The 18,186-nt window shown below is 39.3% G+C and overlaps 1 protein-coding gene across 6 annotated transcripts in view; it reads right to left on the bottom strand.

The window, feature by feature from the left end:
• Positions 1–940: 940 nt before the first annotated feature.
• DGKA (diacylglycerol kinase alpha) overlaps positions 941–18,186 on the bottom strand; it is a 92,446-nt gene continuing 75,200 nt past the window's right edge. For all 6 annotated transcript variants that reach the window (XM_087888769.1, XM_034412586.3, XM_060688822.2 and 3 more), the window contains exons 14-24: positions 18,076–18,149; positions 17,277–17,351; positions 17,089–17,174; positions 8,561–8,650; positions 6,042–6,202; positions 5,383–5,447; positions 4,939–5,029; positions 4,311–4,509; positions 3,934–4,054; positions 3,117–3,177; positions 941–1,636 (exon numbers count right to left, since the gene is read on the bottom strand). In XM_087888769.1, the coding sequence (XP_087744895.1) occupies positions 1,538–1,636; positions 3,117–3,177; positions 3,934–4,054; positions 4,311–4,509; positions 4,939–5,029; positions 5,383–5,447; positions 6,042–6,202; positions 8,561–8,650; positions 17,089–17,174; positions 17,277–17,351; positions 18,076–18,149 (1,122 nt within the window). In that variant the 3' untranslated portion in view covers positions 941–1,537. The remainder of the gene's footprint in view (positions 1,637–3,116; positions 3,178–3,933; positions 4,055–4,310; positions 4,510–4,938; positions 5,030–5,382; positions 5,448–6,041; positions 6,203–8,560; positions 8,651–17,088; positions 17,175–17,276; positions 17,352–18,075; positions 18,150–18,186) is intronic.

Raw genomic sequence — 18,186 nt, 5'->3', positions numbered from 1 at the left:
TTCTGTGCATATCCTGCTGAACAGTTGCAAGCAGTTACAAAGCCAGTTTGCACATAACTTGGTGTGTGTGTGTGTGTGTGTGTGTGTGTGAGAGAGAGAGAGAGAGAGAATCCTGTGGCTGTCCAGAAGTTGCTGTACACATCATTCATCTCTGGCTGTGTTGATTGGGTGTTGAAGATCAAGACTTCTGAAGGGCTGCTCCTGCCCTACTATTTAATGCCCATATAGTGATGCCTGACTGAGATTGTGCTCCCACAATAGCAAGTTAAAATGAGCCAATGGGGAGATTCCATTTCACTACCTTTTGTGGGTCAGAAATCTGGTAATATGCCTTGTCTCATTTTCTACAACCTTTGACCAAAACGCAGATAAGGTTTTAACAACTGGGACACCCACCATCTACCGTATTTTTCGGAGTATAAGATGCTCTGGACTATAAGACACACTTACCTTTTTTGGTGAGGAAAACAAGAAAAAGAAATCTGCCTCTGCTTCTGCCTCCCAGCAGTTTTGCCTCGTTGCAGCAAACAGAAAATAGCCTGCTTTACTTTCATTTTCGTTTTCAGCATAGCTTGATTAGCACAAGTAAAAAAAAATCTGCTCCCAGCAATTTACCTCCTTGCAGCAAGCAGCAGAGGCTTTTTTTTTTGCAAAACAGCTGAGAGTTGGGAGGCAGATCCAATCAACTTGTGCTAATTAGGCTGCGCTGAAACTGAAACAAGCTGTTTGTTCTTGCTGCTTGCTGCAAGGAAGTAAATTGCTGGGAGGCAGAAGCCAAAGGGTGGGGGCCAGTGGGTGGGTGGTGCTACATTTGGTGTGACGCATCTAAATTTTCACTCCCTTTTAGGGGGGAAAAAGGTGCGTCTTATACTGTGAAAAATACGGTGACAGCTAATTTCTGCTTATAGCTAAGAAAACAGATTACAGTGGAAAAAACATATCCAAGTCCAGCCCTTTATTACCATGTTGAAGCTCTTCTGAGAAAACTGTACAGGGAAGGACTTGGCATGGAATCATAATAAATTAAAAAAAAAAGAAGAGGAAAGGAAGTGGAGTGGGAAGGAAAGAACAGCTGGTGCCACCATTGTCTTTCAGTAGTTACAGCAAGTGCAAAAAGCAAAATCTACAAAGAGCAGAATTTGAACAACAAGAGGTAGCAATCTACAGAGGCTTTTTAGTGGGCAAAAAAGGAAGAATTTGGCATCCACACATTAAAAGGGAGACTAGCACAGGCAGGAAACCTGAGGGCACCACCAAATCACAAGGTGCTGCAAAACCTAACAGGGCAGAGAGCCCAAGTTCTCCTGCTCCAAACTAGGAAATTGGCAAGACCGGTGTATGTTGCAAAAGCTAAGAATTCAGATCTCGCCTTGCCATGTATGTACTACACAGAAATTTGGCTTCTTCTAATTTGCTATGGAGGGTGGTGACGGAACAGGGCTCTCCTTGTGGCACAAAGCAGCAGGATACCCCAACCAAGGACCCAAAGTTGCATTTCGGTGGAGGCAGCTGCTCCTGGAAAGGAACAAAGCCCCGTTTAGGTCTCCTGGGGTCCCTTTTTCAGGCCAAAAAAGCTGGAGGAACGGGGAGGCGGTGCAATGAGCATCGGAGCTTGGTTCTTGTGAATTATTCTGATCTAAAAGAAAAATGGAGCAAAATGTGTCAACACTTTAGAGCAGGCCTCGGGCCTTTCCCTTTACTTGCCCATCTACACACCCCATATCACAGTTTATGGATGATTAGAGCAGACAAACCACTGTCTAGTTGTATCTCCTCTTACCAAACTAGGACATAGCTAGGTCTCTTTGTGGTCATTACAAGTCAACATTGACCTGATGGCATTTCATCAATCCATCAAGAGAGAGCTTCCAAACCAGCTAGTTGATCATTAAGACACTAATTTAAGTCCAGGTGATTTCAAGGACTACTTAGCAGTAGCCAGCCTGTTTGGTCTTCTTAGTGGACAGGAACCTACCCACCAGACTAATCCCCACTGGGCCTGCTGCTAGTCTTGGGCAACTATTTAATTAGTAAGGTGGCTTGTTTCAATTAGCTAGGAGTGGCAATTTGAAAACAGCCTACCAGCTTTTATGGTGGCTGTCACTTCCTGGGTATTTATATGGGAAATCTGAGAAAAAATGTCCTATAAAATCTGCAATGACCCAGTTGGAACTATTCTCTAGGTTTTTTTAACTGAAAACTTAAAAAAAAAAAAATCTAACAAAAATGGTAGGCTCAGGCAGAGAGAGGGCTAATTTTCTATTCCAAGAACGTGTGATATTTAGGCCACTGGGGAATAAGTAAATCCACAATTAAGTCAGAGATCTTGGTGGTGATGGATGTTCCTAGTCTAAGAAAGGCTCAGGCTATTGAATTTGCATAATATAACAGCACTTAAAATGATCTGATTAAATATATTATGCAGTCACTTTCTCTTGCTCGCGTGCAGAAATCCTGATAAAAGATCACTGTTGGAAATAATCATTTATTCCTCCTTGTCCAGATGCTCCCTCACCAGCTGTGTTGTAAGAAAGGGGATGGTGGTACAAATGTTCTATTGGCTGTACAAAGAGTAGCCAATGATCATTTGAAACTTGAGGTTTGCCTTCACATAACATGAACTGACTTAACTTTTAAGATCATTCTTAAAGCCTTTTTATTGACCACTCAAGAGACAGTTCGAACATTTCTCAGTGGCCCTCTTTTATAAAATTTCCCCTCAGAAGGCAAATGGCCCCTATCTGTAGCTGCTTTCTAGACTGTTTTAAAAACTCATCGGTTTTTGATAGCTTTTAATTGCTGATGTCCATTGCTGATGGACATCTTGAAATCATTTTTTATTTGAAACAGTGGAGCTTACATATATTTTCATGAAATGTCTGCCTTGGTAGATTAGCTTAAAGTAATAAAGTCCTCTCATTAACTGTTCCTAGCAATTTTCATATACCGGCAACTCATGCATTGTAAGTTTCAGATTTTACCAGAAAGCACCGGCTGTGCCCTTGAGCTGGTCAGCAAGCCTTCTATGATAAGGAGTTCTACGGCTTCACCAAAACAGGTCCTCATACCCAACGCTACAAAACATACTGCAGAATATGACCTTAGGAAGTGCTTACTGTGCAAGGTGCTTGCATCCATGGCTCTCCATCGATTTGCATGGGAAGATGCTTGAAGGTTCTGCAAAAAGGACATGAGAAAAACAGGAATGACATGAGATGATGAATATTCAGATTTTATAGAAGTCCTCATGTAATTATCCAAAGAACAAATACTGAATATGACAGTAAATATGGAGCACCTTAGTACTGATTTCCTGCCTTCATCTGTCTATATTGCAGCCAGCACCATAACATCTTTGTATCACATATTATCACAGCAATTGTCAGGTGCAAGAAACCAGATCCACATGTGGAGAGTTCGCTAACTACTTTATTGTATTCTGCCTATAATATAGGAATCTTCACAAACTGCATGCCTTCACTTGGGAATAAATAAATAAAGTCCCATGGACTGGTCAGGAGCTCAGCCCTAGATCACTTGTAATTGCACAATGATTCAAGACTCATTCCCCACTTGAGTCCTCCCCCGCCAGCCTGGCTGGGCATTTCTCAGCAGCAATCTTTATGGTTAGTATTCTTAGTCTCATATGGCAGATGTGGAGGTGGGATGAAGCTTGGGGATAATAGCTGCCTAAGAACACTCACTGAGTCATTCTATATAATGGTACTGATTCAACTCAGCCCAACTAAGAAGCGTGTCAATTACCATTAATAGACATTTACTCTAAAGGTTCACAGAGACATCATTATTATTTCACATGTATCAAGGCCATGTACATGCCCCCTTTGGGAAAGTTGAAGGAAAGGCTGTCAGCGTTCCAAACAGCAACTACAAGAGAAGACAATACATCCATTGAGTTGACGGCCCACTTACTTCAGGGTGATCTCAGAGCACTTAGCCAGCCGTGTGCCTGCATTCTTCAAACCTGTGTAGATTTGTCCCATTTCAAACACACCCTCCAGGCCCACCACCTCCATCCGTCGATCACTCAGATCTGGATAGGGAATTGGAGGGAGGAAAGCCAAAGGTAAGAAAAGTCACCCCATCATCTCAAACTCCCCTAGAAAGTCCTCACAGCAATGTTTCAGAAAGGGCAGCAGAGTATTAATCTAGCTTGGCCTCTTAGAAATCATATGCCATTCTTCATTCACCCTCTCAAGCCATGCCTGCCTTTCTCTGTTATACCTACTACTAACGTCCAATCTACAAAGCTCCAAATTTTGTACCATCTACCCACTCTCCTGGCTCACCTTGTACACAGTTCTTCAGGATTTCAGCTTCAGTGATGACTTGAGGCTGTGCTGCTCCTCCGGCTGTGCTACGTGCCGCTGCCTCCCCCAAAGGTCTTTTGGTCTCACCCCAAAGGTTGGAACCCCCATGCATGCTAGGGATATTGAGGACAGCTATTCCAGAGAGGGCTCCACTGAGGTCCAGGGATTGCCCGCAGCACTTGGTAGAGACATATTTGAAAAAAAGGAAGATGAGCAAGACGATAGCTGGGGTTTTTTTTATGCAATAATTTGAACAGCACTGTAGAATCCAAGTTCTAGACCCATTCCTGTACAGCTGGGTAAATATGGAGAAATGGCACTGCTAGGAGCAGGGTGTTCGAGAACTCAAGCTTATTAACTATTTTGTCTGAGGTAGAAGTCTCAATGCCAAAAATGTAATAGATTGCTCCAGGCTTATCAGTGTCAAAGAAAGAAAAACACTTTGCACATGTTCATAGGAAACATAATGTGGCAGGCCAAAACAAAATCATTTTGGACTTAAAGCATGACAGACACCGCTGCAAAGAATTGCATGCTGGTTACAGAAGGGAACAATTTTCCCAACCCATAACAGCGATCGCCTCAGGACCACAAAGGAAATGCTCACCTCTATAGACAAACACTCCTTGAGCTTTTTGCATGTGGCAAAGATAGTCTCCGATGTGGCAAATTCAAAATACCAGAGCTTGTTCTTCATCCTATTCAGAAAAGGGGCAATGTAAAGAGGGTGTGTGGTTGAGCCCCACATCTTCCCCAGGCAAGCACATCCACTGGCAGAACTTGCCAACTGGGAGCCCCACTCCATAGCAGATATTCATTTTTCACTGCCCAGTGCAGAGCCATCCACTCTGCGTGACTAGCTGTCCTTATATATTCCCAGGAAAATCAAATCAGGGTATCAAAGGGAGTGGGGACATTTTCACAAGCAGAGTGGAAAACAAAAGTACTAGATCAAGTTTCATAGGAAGACTTGAGAATTGCCAAATCAGCTTGAAAAGGGATGGGATAGCAGCACCAGGGACCCCCTACCCTCTTTTACAACTGAACTAACCTGCTGTTAAATTTCTCCGGGTATTTCTCTCTCATGACATGAAATCGGTGGGCAATTGAGGCATCCTGAAGAAAAGGAAAGTGAAAAAGAGAAAGTGCTGAAGAAGTGTTTTGTGAAGATGAGAGACACTTCAGGACAGAGATAACCACAAGGTTAACTCTCCCCTTCCATTTCTTACACCCATTAGCACCCTCTCTAGGTCATTTCAAAACTACCACTGTGGGACACAAGTTACCACAACCAATGATGAATAGTTTCAAGCAGAAGCTTTATTGCTAGTCACCTATGTTATAAGAATCTCACCAAACAGACTTCTTTCCCTTGGGAGCAATCAGATAAGGTTTCCGGGATTCTGGGGAAAGTCAGGCCTGTGCCACTTCCTGCAATACAAGGACTCTAAGCTTGGCCCCCTCTTAACACCTCCCTCCAGTCTAGCTGGAGATTCCACCACATCCATCTTGTGTTATTAAATCCTGCCTCCTTCTTCCTTTTCATTGCTAAGGCTGTTTATGATGGCCATTTTCTTTCTGGGCCTACCGTCTTCAGGGGCAACAGCAAGATTACAGCAGTCCCAGAGAACTTAGAGAATAAATACCCCCTCTTTGCCTTCTTGAGCAAAGGGTGACCCTTCTCTTGTGCTTTCATCTGTTCCTACTTACTACGCCAATGGAGAAGTAGTTATTGATGATCTCATAGGGCACAGGGTCTCCTTTCTCATCCGGGTTATCCGGCATCACCTGCACTGACCAGCGATCCATCTGTATGATGTTACTTGCTTCAATATCTTTCAGTATCTTTACCAGATTCTCACCATCATAACCTGGGAAAGAGCAGAGCATTAGTTGGGACAATTAAGGGTCACTGATTTATGATCACACTATTTAGGAAAGGGTTAGACCAGGGGTGAAATGCTACCAGTTCATTCTGGTTCAGGCAAACCAGTAGTGATAAAAATTACCAGTTCAGTCGAACCAGTAGTAAAAAAAGCTACTGGTTTGCCCGAACCGGTAGTTAGTTACTGGTTCAGTCGAACCGGTAGTTAAAAAAAGCTATGATCCAACGATCACCTGTGTCGCGCGGTTTAGCTTTGCTAAAAAGCAGGATTTCCTGCTTTCTAGCGAAGCTAAACCACGCACCACAGCTGATCCCCCCCCCTCACTGTTTTGTTTACCTTCCCAAGGCTCCTTTTGGTGCGTGCCAAAAGGTAAGTAGAACAGCGGGCGGGGGAGGATCAGCTTTGGTGCGCAGTTTAGCTTTGCTAGGAAGCAGGAAATCCTGCTTTTTAGCAAAGCTAAACCGCGCGACACAGGTGATCATTGGATCGTAGCTTTTTTAAACTACTGGTTCAACTGAACTGGTAGCTAACTACCGGTTTGACCGAACCGGTAGCATTTTTAATGTGCAATGCACATTTGGTGCGCACTGCGCATGCGCACACAGCACGCATTTGGTGCACTGCGCACATGCGCGGCCAGCAAACCAGTAGCAAACTGGTTCAGACTTCACCACTGGGTTAGACCCTTAACTCTAAAACCTCTTATCATCTGGCCTCTTCTCATTATAACCAGGCAATTTTCAGCTAAGAATGAATACATCCAGGCAGTTCAAACTCTTTTTCCTTGCTTATATATTAACATCAATTCACATGCTATTGCTCATATTGGTACTGTGGTTTAAGGGCAAAACTAAGGTTATTTTCATACAAGTATCTTAAAATTTTTCACTGTATCACCTATCCATCAGTGAAGTGACATAAAGTCTGCCAGCTTTACTATTATTTTTGGCACAAAAATAGTTGGATAATTCTAGAAGAGAATTATCTAGAAGAGAACAGTTGTGATATCGAGCTAATTTTTTCAGAAGTTGATTCATTTCACATGGGTAGCTGTCCTTTTGATAATTTACTCTGCCAAGAAAGGCAATGACCATGAGAAGTATGCAGAAATTATACGACTGAGTAAAGATCTGAAACAAGAGTGCCCCAGCTGGGCTTTATCCCTCTTATTGGCTATATCTTATAATAAATGGTGCGTTATTAATACTTGGAGTCATCTGTTCAACCATGACTATATGAATTCAAACTCTATAAATTGTGGTTCAAAGTAGAATATAAGGGGAGTCTAATTGTGTTATTGAAGTTTATTTCTAAATGGGGTTTATTTCAATTTTGGCCTCACCTTATTCCCAACTACAAACCCTTTGCCTAGAATTGCTTCTAGACTTCATTTCTAAATGTTTTCCTTCATTTTAATTATTTCATTACAAATTAAAGCTACAGAATATACAGTAGGAAGACAAGGATAAATGTAATTACAAGTACACACAACAGAGGTAAAAATAAACCAAATTAATGAAGCAATGAAGTTGAGCTAGTCACTCTCTCTCAGCCCCAAGAAGGAGACAAACGCAAACCACTTCTGAAATCTTGCCAAGAAAACTGCAGGGACTAATCGAGGGACTTGCCAGGAATCAACAATGACTTTAAGGCAGCTTCTCTCCCCAATAGAAAGTAGAGTCTTTCTTTCATTACTTAGTTCCACTTTAGTCAATACTCCAATTCATAAAAGCACACATGTGAAAAAAACCTAAGCTTCTCTTTTTCCCCAGGTCAAATAATTTTCCCTCCCTAGTGAAGTTTAGAATGTTTTGATTAAACTTCAATCCAATCACCCTCTCAAGGCTCCAAACTTTGTTTTAAATTATCAATTCACTCCTTCTCTAAAATTCTCTGGGTCAGATGCTGATTAGAGTTTCACTACCGCATTTCTTTCCTTAATTGTTGCGAGCTTTATATATGTAGAACTCTTATTAGAAAAACAAACAAACAAAAGGTCTCAGCTTGAAACAATCATTTCCATTCCATTCCTGTCATGACGACGTGAGTTTGACGCCCCTAGTTTAGGATATCTCTGAGGTGGGGAATCTCCTGAAGTCACAACAGATCATACCCAGAATCTACAATTCCAGAGACAAATCAAGAGACTGACTAAGCTTATGAGTTTGTTTAACTTTCTCTCAAGTTCCTTCCCATGCTGATTTTCAGTAAGATCACTGGTCATAATCTGACCGTAGAATAAATATATGACTCTTCACAGGATCAAAGCAAATGCTCAAGCTTTGGGGTTCATAGGTGTAGCAGAAGGAAGGCCTGCTAGACTTGCTGGCAACTGTTACTCACCTCCACCCCAACGAAGACAGCGGGCCAGATCATTGCCAGTACCTAGAGGCAAGACAGCCACTGGCGGCCGACTTGGCAGGTTGGCTTTATCTGAGGAGGAAGTAACGTGAAAATAATCCATGCATAATTTGTTAGAATTTGGCGATAGTTCTTTCTCTATATGATGCCATGAATGAAAACAGGGAAGTTAGTTGACAATCCGTTAGTAGGAATAAGCCTGTTAATGGTACTTTTAATGGGCCTTTGGGTTTTGGTCCAAAAAATATTGTTTTAATGATCCTCAGCAACCAAGAAACTATAGTCATGTTTCTCAAATATTTACCAATGGTGGCATAATAAAGTCAAGAGCCTTGGTAGTACAGGGGTTTAAGGCACCCTGTTATTAAGCTGATTAAGACCAGCTACCTGCAATTACTGCAGGGTTCGAATCTCACCAGGCTCAAGGTTGACTCAGCCTTCCATCCTTTCTAAGGTAGGTGAAATGAGGACCCAGTTTGTGGGGGCAATAAGCTGACTTTGTATAAATATACAAAAGGATGAAGGCTATTGCTTAGCGCATTGTAAGCCGCCCTGAGTCTTCGGAGAAGGGCGGCATATAAATCAAATTAAAAAAAAAAAAAAATCAATGTGAATTTTTAAAACCATTGCTTTAACTGTATTAAGAATATGGGAATAGATACAAATGCAGTGCCTGAAAATACTTTTCTGCCTCTCAGCACAAGAAGCGTTTTAAGGACAAGAAATAATAGGCTAACATAAATGGTTAACTTTACACAAGATAATACAATTTTGTCAAAGGGAATATAAAATAAAATCAAGAGAATAATTGATGACAGAGGGAATATAGGTGTCAGGGTTCTCTTATTTACTAATGTTAGAAAGAGTTAATATAGACAAAAGACTGAGTTTGAAATAGAAATGTGTACAAATAAGGAACATATTTTATTGAAATTTGAAACAGAAGTAAAAATGAAAGAATGTATAATAAATTTTTTGGTTATAATGTAGAGATGAAACAATTGGAAAATATATGATTGAAAGAATTGGAATTAACATTATAATTATTTTAATGAGAATTTTTATAAAGTATCACAGCATTGGTATATGTCACCAGAGAAATTGTTTAGATTCTAGAATATATAAAGGCACTTCAAGTTTGTTTTGGAAATGTGAACAAGAAGTGACATTTTATCATGCTTGGTGGATGTATAAAAAAGCTAAAAAAAAATCTGGATTCAAATACATGTCCTGCTTAGAGGACTTTTAAAGATTAATATACAGCTGAAACTAGAGGTTTTTCTTTTGGAATTGATGGGCAAACAGTTGGAAAGCAGTCATGGAACTTTGTTTTATACATAATAACTGTGGCGAGATTATTGTATGCCCCCAAATGGAAAGATTCGGCATTATTCACAATGAAGTCATAATTGATGATGATAAAACATGCAGAGCAGTGGTGGGCTTCAAAAATTTTTACTGTCGGTTCTGTGGGTGTGGCATGGCTTGGTGGGCATGGCTTGGTAGGGGTGGCAGGGGAAGGATACTGCAAAATCTCCATTCCCTCCCGATCAGTGGGGACTCGGGAGGCAGAGAATAGATGGGGGCGGGGCCAGTCAGAATTTTTACTACTGGTTCTCCGAACTATTCAAAATTTCTGCTACTGGTTCTCCAGAACTGGTCAGAACCTGCTGAAACCCACCTCTGATGCAGAGATGCTTAATTTGACTTCTTTGAACAGAGAAAACATAGTATCTGTTGCGATATTTTAGGATCAGACTCAATAATATTATTAAGAGTTAAAGGTTTAAATATATATCCTTTTATTTACAATAGGCATTCTATATTCACTGAATATTCACAGATAGAAGCAAGAAAAAAGGGGAAGGTAGCTCCTTATATATACAATGGGTGGAGCTATAAGTGGGAGTGGTGAGTCATGAATACATTAAGAATTAAAGAATAAGTTAACCCCTGATATCCTATATACATACTATTTACACATTAGAGAATAAGGCATTTACATCTAACAAATCCCCCTCTAAATGCCGATTAGTTATACAACACCAATTACATTCAGATTCGGGACAATACAATATATGTAGCTTGGAAGTTAAATATTTGTGCTGTTTAGAAGGTAAAGGCTTTGTCAATATGTCAGCTACTTGTTCTGAAGTATCACAGTGTACTGCTTTTATAAATCCGTCCTGAGACAATTGTCTCACATGTTTAAACTTTATATCTATGTGTCTGGACCTTTGTCCAATAGCATCGGATCTAGATATTTCAATAGCTGCTTTGTTGTCCTCATTCATAACAAAAGGTAAAGTAGGTTTTTTCCAAACATCTGAAATTAAATCATTAAACCATACAAGGTTATTTGCAGCTTTGGATAAACAAACGTATTCTGCTTCTGTCGTTGAAGTGGCTACTAGTTCTTGTTTACCAGTATACCAGTAAACTGGACAGTCATTTAAGAAAAAAATATAACCTGATGTACTTTTTCTGCAAGATGTGTCTCCGGCCCAATCCGCATCTGCGTAACATACAAGTCTTGGTTCTTTGTTATCACTAGGTTCTAATATTAGACAAAAATCTAATGTGCTTTTCAGATATCTTAAAATTCTTTTGACAGCTTCCCAGTGATACATTGTTGGTTTGCTGACATATCTGGACAGCAAATTAAGTGGTAAGGCTATATCTGGTCTAGTCCAATTAGATATATAAAGAAGTGAACCTATGATTGATCTATAAAATGTGTTATCCTTAAATTCAGGAGATGATTCATCAGTATTTCTGAGAAAATCAGTTTGCATAGGAGTATCACAGGGTTTAGCATTGATTAAATTACATTTGTTCAAAAGTTCTATAATCTTATCTTTTTGAGTAAGTTTGAATCCTTTTCTAGTCTTGTTAATTTGTACACCAAGATATTTGTTCACTTTACCTAGTGATTTCAGTGAGAAATGTTCATTTAACTTGTTTACAAAGATTTCTCTTCTTTCTTTGTGTTTTCCAATATATAAAATGTCATCTACATAAATTAATACAAATTCAATATAATCATTACTCTTTTTGACAAAAAAACAGTTATCAGCAGAGGTAGCATTAAAATCCATGGTCTTGAGTACCTTTACTAGACAATCATACCATCTTTTACCGGATTGTTTTAATCCATATAAACTTTTGTTTAACAACCAAATTTCATTTTTGTTGGTGTATTGGCTGTGAGGGGCCCTTACATATATTTCCTTGTCTAGCTTTGCGTGTAGGTACGCAGTCTGTATGTCATATTGGAATACATCAAGATTGAGTGCTGATGCTACCACTAGAGCTGTTTTGACACTCTCTGTCCTTACAGTGGGGGAATATGTGTCAGTATAGTCCTCTGGATATTTTTGTGCATAACCTTGAGCAACTAATCTAGCTTTGTATAGGGTATTACCTTCTTCTAAGTTTTTAATTTTATATATCCACCTGGTACCAATAATTGTTTTATCCTTAGGTGCAGTTGCAGGTGTAAATACATTTAATCCTTGCAAACTTTCCATTTCTTTTTTCATGGCTAGTTCCCATTTTTCCTTTTCTTCACGAGGAAGTTTTAGTACTTCTTCGTATGTATTAGGTGTTATTGGTTCACCATCCATATGCATTACGTAATCTTTATATTTATTTGGCATCTTATTCCTGTTGTTCCTAATAATTCTTTCAGGTTTGCTATTGTTATCATGCATATATCTTGCCTCCTTTTTTGTTAGTGTATCAGTCTTTATTTTGTGTTGGCTATTTGTCCAGGTTTTTGTTTTGTTTTTATGTTTGTTGATATTTTGTTTATCTACAGTCCCTTCCTCATGATATTTTGTTTCTTTGTGTTTATTTGGAAATATTTCATTGAGATGTAATTTAGACCAGTTGGCCTGTTCATGGAACACAGCTGTTCTGGAAACTATAAATTTGTTATTATTATCAATGAATTTGTATCCTTTGGTGCCAGTTTCATATCCCATGAATCTGAGTCTTCTGGATACATTTTCTCCCTTTCTTCTCAATTGTTTAGGTATGTGTACGTCTGCAGTGACTCCAAAAATGTGCATATGTGCCAATTTTGGTTTTCTATTATACATCACTTCGTATGGTGTCTTATTTATAATACTGGACCAGGTCCTATTTTGTGTGTAATTTGAATAATGTAAGGCCTCTGACCAAAATTGTTTGCTTAAGCCGGCATCCTCTAATGTACATCTAATCATGGTTTGTAACGTGGAATTTTTTCTCTCTGCAATTCCGTTTTGGAACGCAGAAAATGGACTGGACGTATAATGTAGCATTCCCCTATCTTTTAACCATTGGGAGAATTCTTTGGACATGAATTCACATCCCCTATCTGTCATAATTTGTTTTATTCTGATATTATGTTGTGTTTCTATGCGTTTATAAAATTCCTTAAATTTTTGAAATGTTTCATCTTTATGTTTTAATGTGTAAACAAACCCATAACGACTGTAATCATCTACTATTGTCAGAAAATAACGTTTCCTATATGTGATTGATGGGGTTAGTGGGCCTACTAGGTCCATGTGTACTAAGTCAAAAATTTTGTTAGTTGATCTAGTAGATTTTTTTGGTCTGGGACTAGTTTTCAGTTTTGTAGATTTACATACTGAGCATTCCAAATAGTTTTCACAATTTTTTATTTTGACACCTTCTGCGTGTTCAGTCATTTTTTGTACTACAGGAAAGCTGGCATGTCCTAACTTCCTATGTAAGATGTGAGCACACTCATCATGGATTGGTTTACCTATTTTTGGTTTTTCTATATTGCGTGTATCAGTATGATCATGAGATATTTTACATTCATCATTGTCACTGTTGCTAACATTTTCATCATCTACTTCTACACAGCCTTCTACATTTGAATCAATGTTATGCAACCACTCTTCCTTTGTTATTAGGTAAGGTAGGCCTCCTTTAATCATTACAGTACCTATATTACTTTTATTTTTCTCCAAAGTCGCTTTTCCCTTTGAGAAAGTTATATTAATGTCAGAGTCTCTACTTAGTTTTATGGCACTTAATATGTTATGAGGTATTTCAGGTATTAACAATACCCCCTCTATTTTTCCTAGACCAGGCAAAGTTACATTCCCTCTGCCTAATACTTGAACCTTTTCTTGGTTAGCTACCTTTATTACAAATTTATCTTCTGCAAAAGAAGACAATATATTTTTGTTATTAGTGGTGTGATTTGTTGCTCCAGAATCAATAAGCCAATTATTGTTCTCATTTTGTTGTAGTTTTGTGTTGTCTTGTTTATTTAGTCCATTCAGTGAACCAGATTTTCTATCTCTTGAATTTTCTCTGCCCCCTCTATTTTCTCTATAATTTGGTGGGCTTCTATATCTATGTCTATCTATGGAAGACTGTCTATAATTGTGTCTGTTCATGTATTCTGATCTATGTTTTTCTTTTGAGAATCTGGGGCAATCTCTTCTATTGTGTTCCTTGGATCCACAATTATGGCATTTATATGTTTCATTATATTTTTCTTGGAAAGCTACTTTCCTAAAAGGTTTATGTTCTGTGTGATTGCTAGAACGATTTTTTCTTGAATTGTCTTCTGCTATCAATTTGTTGGATAGACTTTCTATGGATAAATATCCTAGGTTAATAGTGTCTAAATGTGACATAAAATTGTCCCATGATGAATCAAGTGAGTTGATAATAACACTTTTCATTGTTTGGTCTGAAATCACTTCCCCCCTCAAATGCAGTTCAGCCCTTATTTTGTTTAAAGATATTAAATGCTCACTTATAGAAACCCCTGGTTTTACTCTAGATGAAAAGAAGTCCTTAGACATTCTTGTGGTAGTAGCTACACTGTCACTGTGAAACAAATTAAACATGCATTGAATAATTTCTGAAACAGTCAGATTTGGTTTGATGCTATAATACATTGCAGGAGACACACTAGCTATTATTAGGAAAAAAGCTCTATGGTGTAAACAATCTATTTTTAAAGTCCAAGGTCTTCTTGGGGGACTAGTGATAAAGAATAGCAAGTTCTCTTTCATAAAAATAACCTGGAGCTGCTGGTACCATTCTTGCAAATTAATACCATCAACCCTTAGCTTTGGGAAGTCACTGGGTAAGTTTCCCACATTATTTTGTCCGTTACTTACAACCTGAGGCAGTCCGTGGTCTCGTAAGTGTAGGAAATTGCAAAACGGCGTGGGGATGTCCGCAACGAGTCTGCGCGGTTCTCTCATTAGTTCAAATCTTCCCGGATCGTCTGCGTGGCTTCGCGCATGCGCGTTGTTCATTTCTTCTTTGACGTCGTCGTGAAAGGTTCTCTCCATCGCGGCTCGCTCGTTCTGCTCCTCTTCAGACGAGTCGGTCTCTGGCTCGGTCTTTGGAGTCCTGGTGACGGCGGCTGCTCTTCTCCTTCTTTTGTGAGCGTTGTCGCTTGCTTCGGTCTTAGGTGTAGGGCGGAATCGGCAAGGCTCTCTGGGTTCTGGTGTCGTCGCTCTCGAAGTTAGGGTGGAGGCGTGCAGGTCCCGAGGCATCGGTTTGCTCGCTTGCTTCTTTGGTGACTCTTTGGTAATTTTTAGTTTTGGCCCAAATGCAGCAAAAAGCGTTTTCATCGCTGATTTTATTTGGGACTTTGTTGAGTCATCTTCACTTTCTGATTCTGACTCTTCTGAGGATTTTGAATCTTCCTTTTCATTTTCGTTGTCTGATAACGTATTTCGCGCCAGAAATTTTGAACTGAGCATTTTGATTGGCTCTGCTTCGCTCTCCTTGGAGGCCTGTTGAAACCAAGATGGCTGCCATTCAAAATTTCGCGCGGGATCACATTTCTTCTTCTTTTTAACGACCTTTTCTGTAGTCATATTACTCACTATTTTTGGTTCTTTAGACTTCTCATTAGTGATGTTTTTTTCTCTCGCTGCTCCGCTGTTCTTCAGCATTTCTTGGAGGTTCGCGATGAGGTTTTCATCATTCTTTTGGCTTTTTAATAGTTTTAATATTTCTGACCTGAGTTCGTTATTCTCTATTTCGATTTCCTTCTGGTCATCATTTTCATTTATTATTTCTTCATCTTCAGTGGTGTATTCTTCGGATTCTCTTGAGACTGCGTTTGTCGATTCGTTGATTATTTCTTGTTCTGTTTCCATTTCTTTGCTGTAGGCCCTGGTGTTGGGTCTATCCTTCTTGGACATTTTTAAGTTTTTTTTTTCTTTTATTGAGTCAATTAACCATCCTCTGCTACCAGATTGTTGCGATATTTTAGGATCAGACTCAATAATATTATTAAGAGTTAAAGGTTTAAATATATATCCTTTTATTTACAATAGGCATTCTATATTCACTGAATATTCACAGATAGAAGCAAGAAAAAAGGGGAAGGTAGCTCCTTATATATACAATGGGTGGAGCTATAAGTGGGAGTGGTGAGTCATGAATACATTAAGAATTAAAGAATAAGTTAACCCCTGATATCCTATATACATACTATTTACACATTAGAGAATAAGGCATTTACATCTAACAGTATCTATGTTTATTGTAGACTGGAAACTCTTTATAGATGTTTTTTGCATTAAAAGAAAAAAATGAGTTTATGATTTGTGGTTTTGAGTATTAGACAGAATAGATTATAGAAAGACCAGAGTTATGTTGTAACCATAGAGTAAGAGATAAATTTATAATTGTTCTTAAAACTGCTATAAAGAATATTGGCAGCTACTTCTTTTTTTTTTTAAATTTGATTTATATGCTGCCCTTCTCCGGAGACTCAGGGCGGCTTACAATGCGTTAAGCAATAGCCTTCATACTTTTGTACATTTATACAAAGTCAGCTTATTGCCCCCACAAACTGGGTCCTCAATTTACCTACCTTAGAAAAGATGGAAGGCTGAGTCAACCTTGAGCCTGGTGAGATTCAAACTTACAGTAATTGCAGACAGCTGGTGTTAAATCACAATGCTATCAGTCTGCTGAGCCACCAGGCTCAGGTATCTTCTTCTTTCTTCTTTCTTCTTTCTTTTTTCTTTTACTCTTTTTCCTTTCTTGCACTTTTAGCTTTTTCTTTGATTTCTTCCTTCTTTTTTTCTCCCCCCCCCCCATTTCTTTTATTTGGTATTAATTTTTAATTATCTTTTAAAAATTATATAATAAAACTATATAAACCAGTGATGGCTAACCTTTTTGCCATCACGTGCCAAACGTGGAGGGAGTGTGGGGAGGGATCGCACATGCCCACACTCATAATTCTATGCCCTGCCCCCTCGTGAACTCTCCCCCCCAGCGCTCCCCCTGCTTTTGGCACATGATGGCCCGGTGGGCCCGGTAGGCCCGTTTTTTGCTCTCCCCAGTTGGGAAAGGGCCTCCGGGGGGGTGGGGAAGGCAGTTTTTGCCCTCCCCAGGCTCCTTGAAAGGCTCTGGATTCGTGTGCCCACCAATATGGCTCCACATGCTACCTGTGGCATGCGTGCCATAGGTTCGCCATCATGGATATAAACAATACTTACCAATGGCATCCAAGATCCATCCCACTGTGCCATCACCACCACAAACTAGGATACGGAAATTTGGTATATCTCGGAAAAAATTGAGGCTAGGATAAAAACACACACAAAAATTACTGATCCTGCAAAACATGTGGAATACAGGTAAACAGGAAAATCAGGTTGATGTACAAAAGTTCATATTAACTCACCCAGGTCCAGGACCTCCCTTTAATAAGTTATAAACTTGTCGTGGGTTCAGCAGATATTGAAATTTCCGCAGCACTCTATCAACAAGACATAATCAGTCAAAAAATTTGACATAATCAGTCAAAAATCCCCACTGCAGTGAAATCTGAACTAGAAATCCATTTTGATAGAGAAATAAATATTGCATCCCATCAATTCTAGGTCCCTTGGGAACCTTCCCAAACACAAAGGCAAACCAAATCTACATCAGAACTGACTACCTTTTCAGCAATAGCAGCCAACATATTTTAAATAAAATTAAATATGTCCCATGTTTGGTAAATTTTCAGCAATCTCTTTGCAGAAAACCTGCAAATTTTAAGGCAAATATAATGTTGATGTTAATTTCTGGCAACTGCCTGGACTAGTCCCTGCAGTTTTCTTGCTTTTCTTCTTCCTCAGGCTGAGAGAGTGACTGGCCTAAAGTCACCCAACAGGTTTCATGACTGAGGTGGGACTAGAACTCACAGTCTTCCGGTTTCTAGCCTGGTGCCTTAATCATCACCCCAAACATTTAAAAATATATAATCTGTATTTTTTAATTTTAATTTTGGAGTTCCCCCACCGATATTGGACCCATGGCATTATACAGGCAGTTCAGGATTTATATTATGTCCAAGAGAAACATTTGGGAGCATAAGGAAAAAAAAATGTTCTGAAAACAATTCGGTTTGCTTGGATTCAAAAGCAAAGATGGCTGAAGTTGTTCTGAGATGCCTAGCCTGCCCTATTCCCACATTTGCACTTCCAACCCATTCTCACCTCTCTCCTTGTTTTCCACCACTCTTAGGATTGACAAAGACAAGCAAGGGGTGTGTGTCAGGCAAAGGGATGATCTGTGGAAAGGGGTTAGAAAGACAAATAGCCTTGGTA

This window comes from Pantherophis guttatus, chromosome 2 (genome assembly GCF_059756535.1).
Source record: "Pantherophis guttatus breed Tessera chromosome 2, ASM5975653v1, whole genome shotgun sequence".
NCBI classification, from domain to species: Eukaryota; Metazoa; Chordata; class Lepidosauria; order Squamata; family Colubridae; genus Pantherophis; species Pantherophis guttatus.
The sequence above is the reverse complement of the archived record's forward strand: the minus strand, read 5'-3'. Positions and strand labels throughout refer to the sequence as shown.